The sequence below is a fragment of the Leptopilina boulardi genome, unplaced genomic scaffold, assembly GCF_019393585.1.
Source record: "Leptopilina boulardi isolate dan_hultmark-lab unplaced genomic scaffold, ZJU_Lbou_2.1 LbouV2_341, whole genome shotgun sequence".
Taxonomy (NCBI): Eukaryota; Metazoa; Arthropoda; class Insecta; order Hymenoptera; family Figitidae; genus Leptopilina; species Leptopilina boulardi.
In genome coordinates, this window is record NW_026137909.1 from 5,201,735 (window position 1) to 5,218,103 (window position 16,369).

The 16,369-nt window shown below is 21.4% G+C and overlaps 2 protein-coding genes across 2 annotated transcripts; both read left to right on the plus strand.

The window, feature by feature from the left end:
- Window positions 1-1,629: 1,629 nt before the first annotated feature.
- LOC127285728 (ribonuclease H1-like) lies at window positions 1,630-4,890 on the plus strand. Its single transcript, XM_051311868.1, has 4 exons — window positions 1,630-1,832; window positions 2,260-2,422; window positions 4,061-4,328; window positions 4,681-4,890. The coding sequence occupies exons 2-4, from the start codon at window positions 2,289-2,291 to the stop codon at window positions 4,759-4,761; spliced, it is 483 nt and encodes a 160-aa protein (XP_051167825.1). The 5' UTR covers window positions 1,630-1,832; window positions 2,260-2,288; the 3' UTR covers window positions 4,762-4,890.
- Window positions 4,891-9,142: 4,252 nt separating this feature from the next.
- Window positions 9,143-14,442, plus strand: LOC127285730 (ribonuclease H1-like). Its single transcript, XM_051311869.1, has 4 exons — window positions 9,143-9,310; window positions 12,896-13,060; window positions 13,647-13,911; window positions 14,256-14,442. Exons 2-4 carry the CDS (start codon window positions 12,930-12,932, stop codon window positions 14,334-14,336), a joined length of 477 nt encoding a protein of 158 aa, XP_051167826.1. The 5' UTR covers window positions 9,143-9,310; window positions 12,896-12,929; the 3' UTR covers window positions 14,337-14,442.
- The last annotated feature ends 1,927 nt before the right edge of the window (window positions 14,443-16,369 follow it).

The window sequence follows — 16,369 nt, forward strand, 5'->3', positions numbered from 1 at the left end:
ACATGATAAGAAGTGGAAACAGTAGACTTTTTGCTTATATAGTTACCTCCACGTGGTGCGTCTTGGAAACAATATCATTGAAAGTTGTTTCCTTTAAATAAACAAAGTTTCTTTCTTTTAACAAGAATTTTAATGCACTAATATTTTAAAGCTAGACATTAATTATTTCAATGAAATTGGCAAAATACTAATTTTCAAAAGATTTAATTAAATTATAAATTAAAATAAACGGACAACGCTACGTAAATTGATCCGAATCAAGTTCGCTATATTTTTCCTGTAATTTTCACATTAAAATACGTAAGTGCGCCAAATTTGAGCTCTTTATGTCAAAAGATGTGGCTGCTAGGCCCCACACAGTACATAAAATTTCCTGAATTTGTCCTGAATATTTCATTGAAAGATTCGAAATATTTCAATGAAAGGTCCATGAAATTTTGATGCAAGCAATGAAATGTCCGCCTATAAGAAATATTGCAGTTCCGATTGTACGAAAAATTTCAGCGAAATGTTGAGGAAATGTGAGGATGAAAAATTACTGACATATTATTTTTTAATATTTGCAAAATAAAAAAATGAAATATGTTACAAATTTTTAAGTGCGAAATATTTTGAAAAGATTATTCATTAAAATTCTAGAAATATTGAAATGAAATATTTCTAAATTGTTAAAAATACATATATTTAGGCAATATCATCCGGATATATTTGTGAAAAATAAAAAAAATGAATTTCAGAAATAAATTGCGGTAGTGACTGTGAAAATATGTGACAAAATTAGTTGACCGATAGTAAACCTTTTGTAAAAGAAAAAAATTTTCGATAATAATACCTTAAATTATAACTTACAAGTGAATCTTAAATTTAACATATCTCAAAATGTCTTAAATCGACGTATGCCGTCTTTCTAGAATTTCTAGGATTTTAATGAATAATCTTTTCAAAATATTTCGCACTTAAAAATTTGTAACATATTTCATTTTTTTATTATGCAAATATTAAAAAATAATATGTCAGTAATTTTTCATCCTCACATTTCCTCAACATTTCGCTGAAATTTTTCGTACAATCGGAATGGCAATATTTCTTATAGTCGGACATTTCATTGTTGCATCAAAATTTCATGGACCTTTCATTGAAATATTTCGAATCTTTCAATGAAATATTCAGGACAAATTCAGGAAATTTTATGTGCTGTGTGGAAGGGGGGGGGGTACATAGTCATTTTTAGGTATTTTTCGTAAAAATTCATGGTTTTTCCTTGACAACTCTATGATAATCAATTCCTATCAGGTTCGCTATATTTTTCCTGTAATCTACACGCGAAAATACATATATGTGTACCAAATTTTAGCCCTCCTGATAAATTCGTATGACCGCTAAGGGGGGGGGGGGGTACACGATTTCAAAAAAAAACCGATATTAATAGGGTTCCGAACTGAGTACGGAACCCTAAAAAATGTTAGGAAAATTTAAGAAAATGTTTAATTATTTTTTCAACTAGAAAAACACAAGATTTTCGATTAGTAAAAAACTAAAATTTATTTTTTTAAAGAGAACTTTCAAATAACCCCTCCAAATTCTTTACAAAGTGGGTGTGTTCATTGGACAGTGCGCGCGCACATCTCACTGGTACTTGCTGGTACTTGACTGGTTCTTCCTGGTTTTTTATTAGTTTTCTCACTTCTTTACTGTTTACACAGAGGATCAGTTCAATTAGTTCCAAGTATAGCTCGTCTAACTGCGCAGTTCTTTTTTTGCTTCCCTCTCAGTCAACATAAACACACTTCGATTATTTGTTCAACTGTATTATTTTCACTTCTATAATTCAGGTAAAAAAAACTTTTCCCAAATGAAAGTAAATTGTTTTCTTTCTATTTTTTGAAAAATATTATTTTTAAAAATTCCAATTGTAAAGTTAAATTAAAATTAAAGGAAATTTGGTCCAACTTCATATTTTCGTATATTTTTAAATAAAAAAAAAAAAAAAATGTTAGCTATTTTATTTTGAATTATTAACAATTGCATTTTGAATGAATTCTGATTTGAAAAATTTCATTAATTTGAAATTCTACTGATCTAAAATATAATAATATAAATAGGTACAACTTAATAAAAAATTTTCAAAAATATATTTTCTTGAAACAAAATAGTTCATAGTTTTTGAAGAAAAAAAAAATGTTAATAAAAATTATAGTTTTTAGATAAAAGTGCGTGTACTGACTAATTTAGTTAATTTTTTTTTTTTTTTTAATACAGAAATTTTGTTTCAAAAAAAAAAAATTAAGATGTTACACGGAATAGAAGGATTAGAAGAAGACAATGGTTATGTCATTGTATATACAGATGGTTGTTGTTTCAATAATGGTCGTTCAGGTGCTAAAGCTGGAATTGGCGTATTTTTTAATGATGGACATCGTCTGTAAGTACCACTATAATTTTCAAAAAAATTTATTTAATGTAAATTTTGGAGATTTTTTGATTCGTTAGGTATACTCAATTTATGAGATTTTCTGAGTCGGTATATCAAAACTACACAAGAATTTTCATAAAAAAAGTTATATTGTATAAAACATAAAAATTTTTATTTTTTACATTTTTTTTTTTTAATGTTGTTTTTATTTTTTATTAATTTTAACTTTTTTTGTAAATGAAAAAAGAATTTTTTATTTGTTTTATTTTGTACATTGAAATTTTTTTTTGTTTTTTCTTAACATTATTTTTTACATAATTTTTTTGCGTTATTTTTTTACATAATTTTTTTTTTTATTTTTTAAATACAGAAAAAAAATTTTTCGTAATTTTTTTTGGGACGGTTTGAGATGCTCACAAACGAAATGCATACATTAAAACTGTATATAAGCTGCATTTACAAGTACAAATGAATTTTATCATTAATCGTATTTTTCTAAAATTTGGGTTAAATGCGGACAGCATAGTTTTTCTAAGAAAGTTTTAAGAAAAAAGTTTCCTTAAGTATATTACTGTATTAAGGGATGAAAATATTTAATTAAATTTGATTAATTTATATCTTTTATTATTTTTTTATTTCAGTATTTTGTCTCACATTTGAAAAAAAAAACAGACTTAAAAATCATTCAAACATTATTTTTCTTATTCCTTATGATTTCCATAACAAAAATTTTATTGAATTTTTTATTTTTGTCGATTTGGTTAATAATAACAAGTTGTCCCCATTTACCCCGAGTTTTCAAATTTTTAGGGTACATGGGGACGACAGCTTGTTATTATTAACCAAATTGACAAAAATCAAAAATTCAATTAAAAATTTCTGTTATGGGTGTAATAAGGAATAAGAAAAAATTTTGTATGATTTTTAAGTCTGTTTTCTTTAAAAAAAAAAAAAAATGATAAAATTCATTTGTACTTGTAAATGCAGCTTATATACAGTTTTAATGTATGCATTTCGTTTGTGGGCACCTCGAACCGCTCCCCAAAAAAATAACGAAAAAATTTTTTTCTGTGTGTAAAAAATAACAAAAAAAAAATTATGTAAAAAAATAACGTTAAGAAAAAACAAAAAAATGTTCATTGTACAAAATAACAAATAAAAATTATTTTTTTTCATTTACAAAGTGAAAGTTAAAATTAACAAAAAATAAAAACTACATTATAAAAATATAATGTAAAAAATAACAATTTTTATGTTTTGTACAATATAACTTTTTTATGAAAATTCTTGTGTAGTTTTGATATACCGACTCGATTTTCTTTATCATACATTGAATTCCATATTATCTAATTTCTATTTAGCAGAATTTTATCAAAATTTATTTTATATTGAATTAAATTTTTATATCGAAGAATTTTTCTTCAAGGCTTCTTATTTTCAAAAAAATAAATATTGGTCAAATTTAAAATTTTGCGCTTAAATTATTTTCATTCGCGGTTGTTTGTTTTAACGGTTTTAATATTTGCAATTTCGAAAAAAAGGAAACTTCGGTGAAATAGAAAATTAATCTATTTAAAAATTAAAAAAAAAAAAAAAAAAAAATTAAAAATCGTAAAATTTTGAAAAATGGCAATTTTTTTTTTGCAGTAATGTTTCGGAACCATTAACTGGAAGGGCAACCAATCAACGTGCCGAAATACAGGCGGTTATCGCAGCATGTGAACGTGCAATCAATGAAGGAGTTCAATTATTACAAATTAATACAGATTCTAAATATGTTGTCAATTGTGTAACTAAATGGATTCATATTTGGCGCAGGAATGATTGGACTAACGCAAGAGGAAATCCAGTTTCTAATAAACAAGATATTAAAAGAATGATGTATTTAATTGACACTTATCTTCATATAAAAATGGTAAATAAAACATTTTTTTTTTAAGTTTTAATTTTTAAAATTTTATTTTTTAAAATTTTAATTTTAAAATAATATTTTTTAATTTACAGAAATAAATTATATAGCTTCAATTTTAGAAGAATTTATCAATTTTTGCCCAAAAAATATTTACTATATTGTTATTTTATTATTTGAATGTAAAATAAATTTTATTTTTTTTATTTAAATTAATTTTAGCCCTGAAATTAAATTTTTAAGTGGTTAGATTTAATTTTCGTTTAGAAGAGGAAATAAAAATTAATTGTTTATATGACAATTGATTATGATTTTTTGAGAATATATGTTTTTCTAAAGGTTACAATTTTTTTTTCAGGTCAGAGTCTCAGCGCACAGTGGCATTCATGGAAATATTCAAGCCGATAAATTAGCTAAAAAAGGAGCTGCAAGATATTGAAAATTTAATTTTTCAAAATATATTCTATACATTTATCACTAAAATCTATATTCTTATAAAATATTTTTATATTCTTATAAATTTGTAATTATTTTCAAAGAAAAAAAAATATATTCTATTTTTTCATTATGTATTCAAAGATTTTTTAATTCAAATTTACCTCTTCATTCACTACGATTGGAAATTCTTAATTTACTAATATATATTAATGAGATTAGTAGGAACCAGCTATATTTAAGTATTATAAATTTTTTTTAATATAGATAATTTTTACTTACTTTTACTTTTTTTCCACTTTTTACTTTTTTACTTACTGTAAATTTTTCTTTAAAATTTTTTTAACATTTCAAAAATAGAATTTAGTTTGCCTACTTTTAACGAGATTCTTCTAAATAAACGCAATACGTAATTATGTTTAAAAACATTTTTTGTATCTTAAATTTTTTTCTCAAATCAAACTTAAATTTTTTAATAACAATAATAGTAAACGATCTAAATTAATTAAATTTAATAACATTTTATTTGAATTAATAAAATAATATTAAAAAAAATATTTAAAACGTTAAATAAATATATAAAAAAAATTGTTTACTTTACCAAAAAAATTTATTAGCGAACATTCTACTGCTATTCTATTCAAAGTTATTGAAATTTTTAAAAATTAGAAAAAAACATTTTTTGACCCTTAACTTTAAAAAAATGTATTAACACCAATATATGTATGTTTATCTCTAGTTTTGTAAAATTATTAAAATTTTGAAATTGAAAAATTTTGAAAAATCTGAATTTTTTGCTTTATTAAAAAATATTTATTTAACTAAAATTATTATTAAGAACTTGGAGAATTATTAAAATCGAATCAATTGACTTATTATTGAACCTTTTATTATAAAACTAGCAAAATTTTTTTTTTACATTTGAAAAAAAATATAAATAAAATACATTTTTTAGTATAAAATGTAGATCTTCTTCAGATCTTCTTCAATTCAATTATTTAACAAATTAAGAACTAAAATGTTTCTTCACTAAATTAATTATTTTTAATAATTTTAATGAAATACATCACAAATTCAATTATATCAAAATTATTTTTCAATTAAAATTTTTATGAAATTTAACAATTGTTTATAATTTAAAAAAAAATATCACAATAAAATTGAATTAATTTTTAAAAATTTCAATTCAAAATAAACTAAAATTCAATTATTACCCGAAATTTTAATTCAAAATCAATTAAAAATCCAATAATTATCCAATATTTTCAATTTAAAATTTAATTATTTACCAAATTTTCAATTTAAAATGAAATAAAATTCAATTATTTTCTAAAATTTCTATTCAAAATTAATTATCCAAATTTTCAATCAAAAATGAACTTAAATTAAATTATTATCCAAAATTTCAATTAAAATTCAATTATTTCCCAAAATTTTCAATTCAAAATGAACTGAAATTCAATTATTTTCCAAATTTAAAATCAAATAAAATTTAATTATTCTCAAAAATTGGAATTCAAAAATAATTGAATTTTCAATAATTTGAATTTAAAAGCATGTAAATTTAATTATTTCTAAAATTTTCTATCGAAAATTTTTTTTTCGAAATTTAATAATTTCAATTATAACTCTAAGGAAATTCAATTATTTTTAACTATTTTAATAATATTCTTTGAAAATTCAACTATCTGAAACCATTTTTCAATTAAAAATTATTTTCAAATTATTGTATTTTAGCCGCATTTTCTAATAAATTTTTAGTGAAATCATCTAAAATTTTATTAAAAAATAACTTAAAGTTTCAATTAATTTCAAAAAACTCAATTTTAAATCTTTGAAAATTCAATTAAATTTGAAAAATGTTTTCCAAAAATTGTTTGATAAATTATTTTTAGTTCTGTAAAATTTAATAATTGTTTGAAAATTAACAATATCTTTTGAAATTTAATTATTTCTAAAAATTTCAACTTTAACCCTTCGAAAAGGATTATTATTAAAAAAAAAAAATTTTATTTAAAAATCTGTAAATTATTTTTGTTAAAATAAAAAACAAATCCATTTTTTTTTTAATATAAATCGACTAAAACGACTTTTTGTGTCTTTAAGTTGATTCGAGGCCTGTGTTTTTATAATTAATATTTAATAGGTAATCGTTGGCCCCTGGTACCTTAAAAATTAATTTTGAAAAATAAATTTTTTTCAAATTACTATCTTGTACGAAATTTCCTGGCGCATCTTTTTTCTCATCATAAATTTTTTGTATTTGTATACAATTTTTGAATGAATATACAAGTTTAAAAAAAATTTCGTTGGTAAACGTTTTGTATTTCAGCTTCGTGAATTGAATTTTCGAATTTGGAATTTTAAAGAAACTTATTCCGAAATTTGGAATCACAATTATACAACTTTGGAAAAAATGAGAAAAAGAATTGTCAAAATTTGACACGTCATAAGATTACTATTCAAAAAAACACGGAATAATAATTTTTATTTTAATGTAATGTTTAACAAAAGTAGAAATTTTGAAAAATGTGTCTCCTTTTACTATAACTGCGATTTTTTGGCTCCTTCTGGAAGCAATAAATAATAATTTTAAAATAAAACAAAAATTATACTGTTCTTTTTAATTGAAACCATTAGGTATTGTATTTTTAAATGTAAAAAGTTTTTTTTTTTAATTTAGAATAAAAATAAGTTAGAAAAAAAACACAGTAAAGATGTGCTTATTTTTCGCGTTCCGAAACGGACGCTTCGCCTTATATAATGATGAAAATAAATCTCTTTAAATTTTCAGAAAAAGGATTAAGTTTTGTATTTATTATCCCTTAGAGATTTTGGGTTTTTCTGTCAATTTTTCTACATCTTGAAAACATTTGTTTCTTTTATTACTTTACTATCTTTTTGAATTTTATCTATAAAGGATTTGTGCACTCTGGATGGTCAGGTCTCGAACGTCTAAAATAACAAAATATAAATTATATATACCTCTATTATTCGAGAGTAAAGAAAACAAATTTTCTCATATATACACCCCAAAAAAAGTATATACTGAGAAAAACAAAATCATATTTTTCTTCACTTATATTGTTGAGCCAATAAAATGAATGTATATAAAAATAAAAGTATTTTTATGGTAAAAATGTGACACTATATGGATTTATAGTTCGGAAAAAAAATTCGTTTTTCTGAACTTAGAATTTTTTTTTGTTTGTATTTATTTTCTTTTTATAAAAAAAAAATATTTTTGTTACAGTTATATTTTTAAAATCTAATTGATAAAGATTCAGTAGACAAGACTGAAATTTACCTCAAATAATAATTTTCATCAAATGAAAATGTAAGGAAAATTTTTATTTTTTCCTACTAAAATTTCCAATTGTTTAATAACTTTAAGAAAATATTTTTTTCTAATAAAAAGTAAAGAAAATAATAATAACAATAATAATAATAATAATAATAATAATAATAATAATAAATAAAAAAAGTCAAACAAAAATTATTTAAATATTGAAAATCAAAAAAAATTTTAAATGATCCGTTAAGAAATACGTTAATTTTAACGTATTTTTATTATCACTTTTCAAAATATAATATTCATATTTTTGTTTTAATTGTTTAATATTTTTTCGATGTTTATTGATGTCAATTTTTTGCATTTATTACTAAAACATTTGTTTTATATAATAAAAATACTTTTGGCAACTAATTTTTTACAACTTCTTTATACAATTGAATTTTTCATAAAATTTTCATTCACTATTTTTCCTTTTATTAAAAAAAAAAAAAAGAAAATTATTACTAATTTCCTTTAAAAACGTTGCTATTTACGCCCAGAAAAGAAATTTCTTTGATTCAATAAAATCAATTTCTTTATTGATATAAATTTTTCTTTGTTACAAAGAAAATTTATTTGTTTCAAACAAATTATCTTTGATTCATAAAAAATTATCTATCTTTATTTAGAAGAAATTTTTTTTTATTTAATTCAAATAAATTGTTTCTTTAGCCCCATATCAATGTTAGAATTTTCTCGAACTATAATAGGTGATTATAAAAAGATTAAAAAAAAATTTTTTCGGAATCGTAACCGCAAATGCAATTGAAATAATGAGTTAGAGAAGGACAAACAAATATGTCTATCCTTCCTCTTACTCATTCTTACGTTTCCGTTTTACGATTGCGTTCCCGTTCAAGAATCTATTCAGCTTAGGCCTTATTGTAGAACCTCCTTAAGAACCCTTCCACACCTAATTTCTTTCCAAGAAGTTGGGGTTTTTTCCAAGGTTTTTTCTAATCGTATTATAATCCGTATAATATATGCGCGCGCACCTTATTACTGGTACTTGCTGGTATGTATTTGAAAGTGCTTACTGGTTCAATTTTATTTCGCAGCTCAGCTCTTTACACAGTTCACACTTGACAGTGATTCGCAGTGGTTTATTTGCATTAGTTTCAAGTATTATAGCTATATTCTTCTTGCCCAGTTCTTTTTTTTACCCTTTTTCTCAATTATCAACTTTGGTTATTTTTCCAGCTGCTTCGCTATAATTCAGGTAAAAGAAACTTATCCAAACTATTTTTTTTTCAATATTACAAAAAAAAAAAATCGGGAACATATTAAAATCCGCTTAAAAAGTATATGTGATATTTCTAATTCGTAAAAATTTCGGAGCCCTAAAATCCCTATTGTTCTTGATATTAATTTATTTAAGTATCTAAAATTAATCTAAAATCTAATATTGTTCTTGTAATTTATTTAAGTATATAAAAATGATAAATTAGAGATTGCAATTAAATAATTATATAATAATAAAATGCTTGGTCTGTCCTTCTGTCCTAACTTGAAGTTGGCCTTTTCTGATTTCACGTGTTTTTTTTGAATAGTAATCTTATGACGTGTCAAATTTTGACAATTCTTTTTCTCATTTTTGCCAAAGTTGTATAATTGTGTTACCAAATTTCGGAATAAGTTTCTTTAAAATTCCAAATTCGAAAATTCAATTCACGAAGCTGAAGTACACAACGTTTACCAACGAAATTTTTTTTAAAGTTGTATATTGATTCAAAAATTGTATACAAATACAAAAAATTTATGATGAGAAAAAAGATGCGCCAGGAAATTTCGTACAAGATAGTAATTTGAAAAAAATTTATTTTTAAAAATTAATTTTTAAGGTACCAGGAGCCAACGAATACCTATTAAATATTAATTATAAAAACACAGGCCTCGAATCAACTTAAAGACACAAAAAAGTCGTTTTAGTCGATTTATATTCCAAAAAAAAGTGGATTTGTTTTTTATTTTAACAAAAATATTTTACAGAATTTTAAATAAAAATGTTATTTTTAATAATAATCCTTTTCGAAGGGTTAAAGTTGAAATTTTTAGAAATAATTAAATTTCAAAAGATATTGTTAATTTTCAAACAATTATTAAATTTTACAGGACTAAAAATAATTTATCAAACAATTTTTGGAAAACATTTTTTAAATTTAATTGAATTTTCAAAGATTTAAAATTGAGATTTTTGAAATTAATTGAAACTTTAAGTGATTTTTAATTAAAATTTTAGATGATTTCACTAAAAATTTATTAGAAAATGCGGACAAAATACAATAATTTGAAAATCATTTTTAATTGAAAAATGATTTCAGATAGTTGAATTTTCACTGAATATTATTAAATAGTTAAAAACAATTGAATTTCCTTAGAGTTATAATTGAAATTATTAAATTTAAAAAAAAAAAATTTTCGATGTAAAATTTTAGAAATAATTAAATTTTAGGTGCTTTTAAATTCAAATTATTGAAAATTCAATTAATTTTGAATTCAAAATTTTGAGAATAATGAAATTTTTTTGATTTTAAATTTGGAAAATAATTGAATTTCAGTTCATTTTGAATTGAAAATTTTGAGAAATAATTGAATTTTACTTGAAATTTTGGATAATAATTTAATTTAAGTTCATTTTTGATTGAAAATTTGGAAATTTAATTTTGAATAGAAATTTTAGAAAATAATTGAATTTTATTTCATTTTAAATTGAAAACTTGGTAAATAATGAAATTTTAAATTGAAAATTTTGGATAATTATTGGATTTTTAATTGATTTTGAATTAAAATTTCGGGTAATAATTGAATTTTAGTTTATTTTGAATTGAAATTTATGAAACTAATTAAATTGAAATTGAAAATTTTTGAAAATAATTGAATTTTAGTTTATTTTGAATTGAAAACTTGGTAAATAATTGATTTTCAATTGACATTTTGGAAAATAATTGAATTTTTGTTAATTTTAAACTGAAAATATTGGGAAATAATTGAATTGTAATTGAAATTTTGGATAATAATTTAATTTAAGTTAATTTTGATTTAAAATTTGGATAATTAATTTTGATTAGAAATTTTTGTGATGTATTTAATTAAAATTATTAAAAATAATTAATTTAGTGAAGAATCATTTTAGTTCAAAATTTGTTAAATAATTGAATTGAAGAAGATCTGAAGAAAATTTACATTTTATACTAAAAAAATGTATTTTATTTACATTTTTTTTCAAATGTAAAAAAAAAATGTCGCATTTTATTAAAATAAGTCGATGAAAGTCGTATTTTTGAAAAAAATCGGAAAAAGTCGTATAATCCGAGGCCTGTATAATTTTCATTATTATCATTTAATATGTAATAATATTCTAATAAATTAAATTATTATTGATAATATTAATCTTTAATTTCTTTATAACAAACAATTAAGTAGCCAATTTGGCGCGCTTGCGCGCGTTTAATTTTGCTAGTTATTAGAGTAATATTTCAATGACGCCTTATTTTTTTTGTTCGATTCTCCATTGTTTGATTCTTGACCTACGCATTATGTATTTGTTTCTTGGCATAAGACGCAATAACAATAAATAGTAAAGAATTTTGGGAACAAAATTTTCCGGGACTTTTTTTTTCCTGCGTTATGAAAACAATATATACTTTGACAAATATAGGTAAATTGGCGAAACGAGAAAATATGTTTACCTTTCGAAATACATTATAAAATCATTATACTGTATTCAGACAAACGGAGACATACTGATGTATATCTATAACAGATTGTCTGGAAGTGAAACCATAACAGAGATTTGTTTACATTAGGCTCTATTTGTTTCCATTTTTAAAGAAGAGATTGAGAGTGAAAATCTTTTCATATTTTATATTTTTTGCAGGAAAGAATAATACTATTTTGTATTATATTTCGCATTATATTTTAAATTCATATACGAAAAATTTTGTGACAAAAATTGAATTAGTTCAAAAAAGTTTATTTAATATAGCGATGAAATAAAAATTTAATTTTTAAATAATTACAGGCCTTGGATTATACACGACTTTTTTCGATTTATTTTAATAAAATGGGACTTTTTCGACTATTTTTTTACATTAAAAAAAAAAAATTTAAACGCTTTTTTTAGTATACAATGCAGATTTTCTTTATTTCAATTATTTAACAAAATTTTTAATTAAAATTCTTCACTTAATTAGTTTAAATAAATTTAATGAAATTCTTCAGAAATTCAATTATCTTAAACTATTTTTTAATTAAAATTTTTATGAAATTTAATAATTGTTTATAATTTTGAAAAAAAATTAGCAAAATAAAATTACTAAAAAATTTTAATTCAAAATCACTTGAAATTTAATTATTAGCAAAAATTTCAATTATTTTTAATAATTTTTATATATAATTCTTCAAAAATTCAATTATCTGAAAGTATATTTTTCAATGAAAAATTTTTAGAATTCAATTTTTGTATCTGATTTCTAATAAATTCATCATCAACAGAAATCACGGAAATTACTAAAAATTTCTTTTATTATAATTAATTATTGTCTTAAATTTAACACAATCTTTTTGAAATTCAATTATTTTCAAAAATTTCAATTTAAAAACTTTTAAAATTTAATTATTTATAAAATTTTCCATCCAAAATTTTTTTAAAATTTAATAATTTCAATTATAACAATTATGGATTTAACAAAAAATAAAAGTTTCGATTTTCTACGATTTTGACTATATAATATTTCAATAGACGATCAATTTAATTTTTGTAAATTATCTCTACTCGATATAATCGATTAAATTTTGTTTGCAGAAATTTAATTTAAAAAAAAATATAAAAAAACAAGATGTCGCATTACGGATTACAAACAGACAATGAAGGTTATGTCATTGTTTATACGGATGGTTGTTGCACCAATAATGGTTATTCAGGCGCTCGAGCTGGTATTGGCGTATTTTTTTCTGACGGAAATCATCTGTATGTAAAATTACTTTTCAATATATTTATTAATATAAATTTTGTAAATTTTTTGTTTTGTTAGGTATTAAAATTTATTTTAAATTTTACATAAGTCTATTGCATATTTATTTAAATATCTAATTCTACAGAATCTAGTTGAATTTTTAGAATTTCATTTGAGAAAATTTTCATTCATTCTTTTAGATGAATTTTCATTTGTCCGAACAAACAAACGACAAAATGATTTTAGCGCGGTTTTTAAAATCAAAAATCAACCCATAAAATTGTGATTGGTTGGTTTTAAAAATCGCGCCTAAATCATTTTGTCGTTTGTTTGGTTCGGATATTTGCAATTTCGGACAAATGAAAATTCTATCAATTTAGAAATTTTGTTAAACGATTTTTCGATTAAGTATTAAATTCTGTAGTATGAAAAATTGTTTATGTGGAAATTGTATCAAATAATAATTCGAACATTTGAAAATTTATCTAATAGAATGAAATTAAAATTCTATGAAAATTCTATGAAAATTCATTAGAATAACTGAAAAACGTAAAAAATTTTGTAATGGCAATTTTTACAAAGGAATAATTTCTTTTGCAGTAATGTATCTGAACCATTAATTGGAAGGGCAACCAATCAGCGGGCAGAATTACACGCTGTTATCGCGGCATGTAAACAGGCACTGGGTGCTGGTATCCGAAAATTACAGATAAACACTGATTCTCATTATACCATGAATTGTGCAACAAAATGGGTAAATGATTGGCTCAACAATGGCTGGATAAATGCAAGGGGAAACCCTGTGTCTAATAAAAGCGATATACAGGAGATGCTGTCATTGGTTGATCAACTTCGGGTTAAATGGGTAAATAAATAAAACATTTAATTTTCTTTAAAGTATAAATTTACTTTTCTATTTTTAATTTTAATAGAATTTAATTTACAGAAATTATTTTCAATTTCTAAACATTTGTCGGAAATTGAAAATGTCCGACAAACAATCGATAGAAAGATTTCTGCGCGAATTTTAAAATTTACCAATTAGAAATTATCAAGAAAATAGTGATTGATTAATTTTAAAATTTGCGCCTAAATCTTTCTGTTGAATGTTTGCTCGGACATTTTCAGTTTCCGACAAATGAAAATTCTATCAAATAACAATTTGTGCAAATAAAAATTTTTTTTTCTAATTTTGAAATTTATTTTTAGATTACAGTTCCAGCGCATAGCGGTATTTATGGAAATGTGCAAGCAGATAGATTGGCTAACCAAGGAGCAGCGAAATATTGAACATTTTATTTTTCCAAGATATATTCTAAATGTATCTTTAAAAACTTATCTTCTTTTTATTAATTTGTAATCATTTTCTAAAATATATAATGTATTTTATTAAGTATTTCTGTTTTTTTTTATTTCAAATTTACCTTTATTTGCACATGATTTTAAAAAAAAATTCCTGATCCAAATAATAAATCTATTTTGATGAATTTTTAGCCAATGACGCCAAAATGTACAAAATATTTCAATTAAATTAATAAAATATTTTGTAAATTAATTTTTTTGCAAAAAATCGGCAAAATTAAATAATTCAAATTAAAAATAATGATTTTTTTCCATGTTTCGATGTCAACAAGATCGAATTTCAATTTAATCAGATTTTATAAAGTAAAATTTATTAATGAATGGAATTTTCTTACCGAAGAATTTTTGTTAAATTGATTTTTCATTTAATGAAATTTCTATTTATCTGTTTTTTCATTTATATTTAATTTAGCAAATTTTAATTCAACAGAATTTTTGATTAACAAAATTTAAATGTAACGGAATTTTCACGGATATTTATTTCAAAGAATTTATAATTAAAGGAATTTTTATTTAATTGAATTCTTCTATTGATTTAATTTTACTTATCTGAATTTTTATTTTATCGAATTTTCACTTATCTTAATTCTTATTTAGCAGAATTTTTATTTAGCCAAATTTTTATTTCAACAAATTTTCAATTAATAGATCAAATTTGCTTACATAAAAACTTTATGAAATGAAAAATCAATTAAATCAGGCTTCGAATCTACTGTAAGGCATAAAAAATATCTTTTAAAAAATTTATCTAATATCAATTCTTCATAAATTGAGTTAAATAATGAAAAAAAAATTTTAAATAAATATATTTTCAAAAAATTATTCAAAACTAAATTCGTTTTATGTACTACTTTATCATATAAAAACGCAATAACATAAACCAAGTATTTGTGATAAATAAAATAAAAATCTTTATTATAGGGGAAATTTTATTTTGAAAAAAGGAGAAAAATAGAATAAAATCTAAATGTATATTTTCCTTAACCAAAATGCTTTAAAGTTGTTTTAAATTACACTAAATAAATTTATAAATTACACGGTGAAAAATTTTGAGACCTCCCAATTTCTTGATTATTTTTAATAAATTTTATTTTTTAATAAATATTTCATTATTAATAACATTAATTATTAGAAATTAAATAAATTCTTTCTAATTCTATAATAAGAATGTTTCACAGAAACATTTTCATCAACTTTTTTTTTTAAACTTTAGAATTCAACAACGACAAATTTTCATGATTTCAATTCAGTAGGACAAATTTTGAAAAATAATAATTTAAAGTTACTTTAAAAGAAGAAAAAATTCCAAGTCATTGTACAAATTATTCGAATTCACAATTTTGGCAAATGTTTTAAGTAATTAAATTTTCAATGAAATTAATTAAAATATTATTGAAAAAAAAATTAATTTATTAATTGAAATTGTTATAAATTAGAATTGCTTAAAATTATTGACAAAATTTTAAACAATAATTGAATTTTAAAGAATTTTGATTAAAAAAAATTTGAATTTTTGAAAAATTGAATTAAAATAATTATAATAATTAATTTAGCCAAGAATTTTAGATAAAAATTTTGAAAGTTATCGAATTTCAAAGAGATATATTTAAATTTTTTCAGAAATAATAAAAATTTAAAGATATACAAAAAGAATTTTGGTAAATTTGAATTGAGGAAGATTTTTTACAAAGTTTAGAAGATAATGGAATTTAAAAAAAAATTTAATTGAGAAATGTGTTTATTAATGGAATTTTTAAAGACTGATTAAAGTTATTAGAAATATATAATTCAACAAAGAATTTAAGTTAAAAATTTGAAAAATTATTAAATTTCAAAATAGTTGCAGTTACAATTGCTGAAAACAATTGAATTTCAGGAGATTTTTAATCAAAATTTTCATAAATTGAAATTGTTAAATATTTTTATAAATTGCAGTTTATAAAATTTTGCTGAATAAAAAT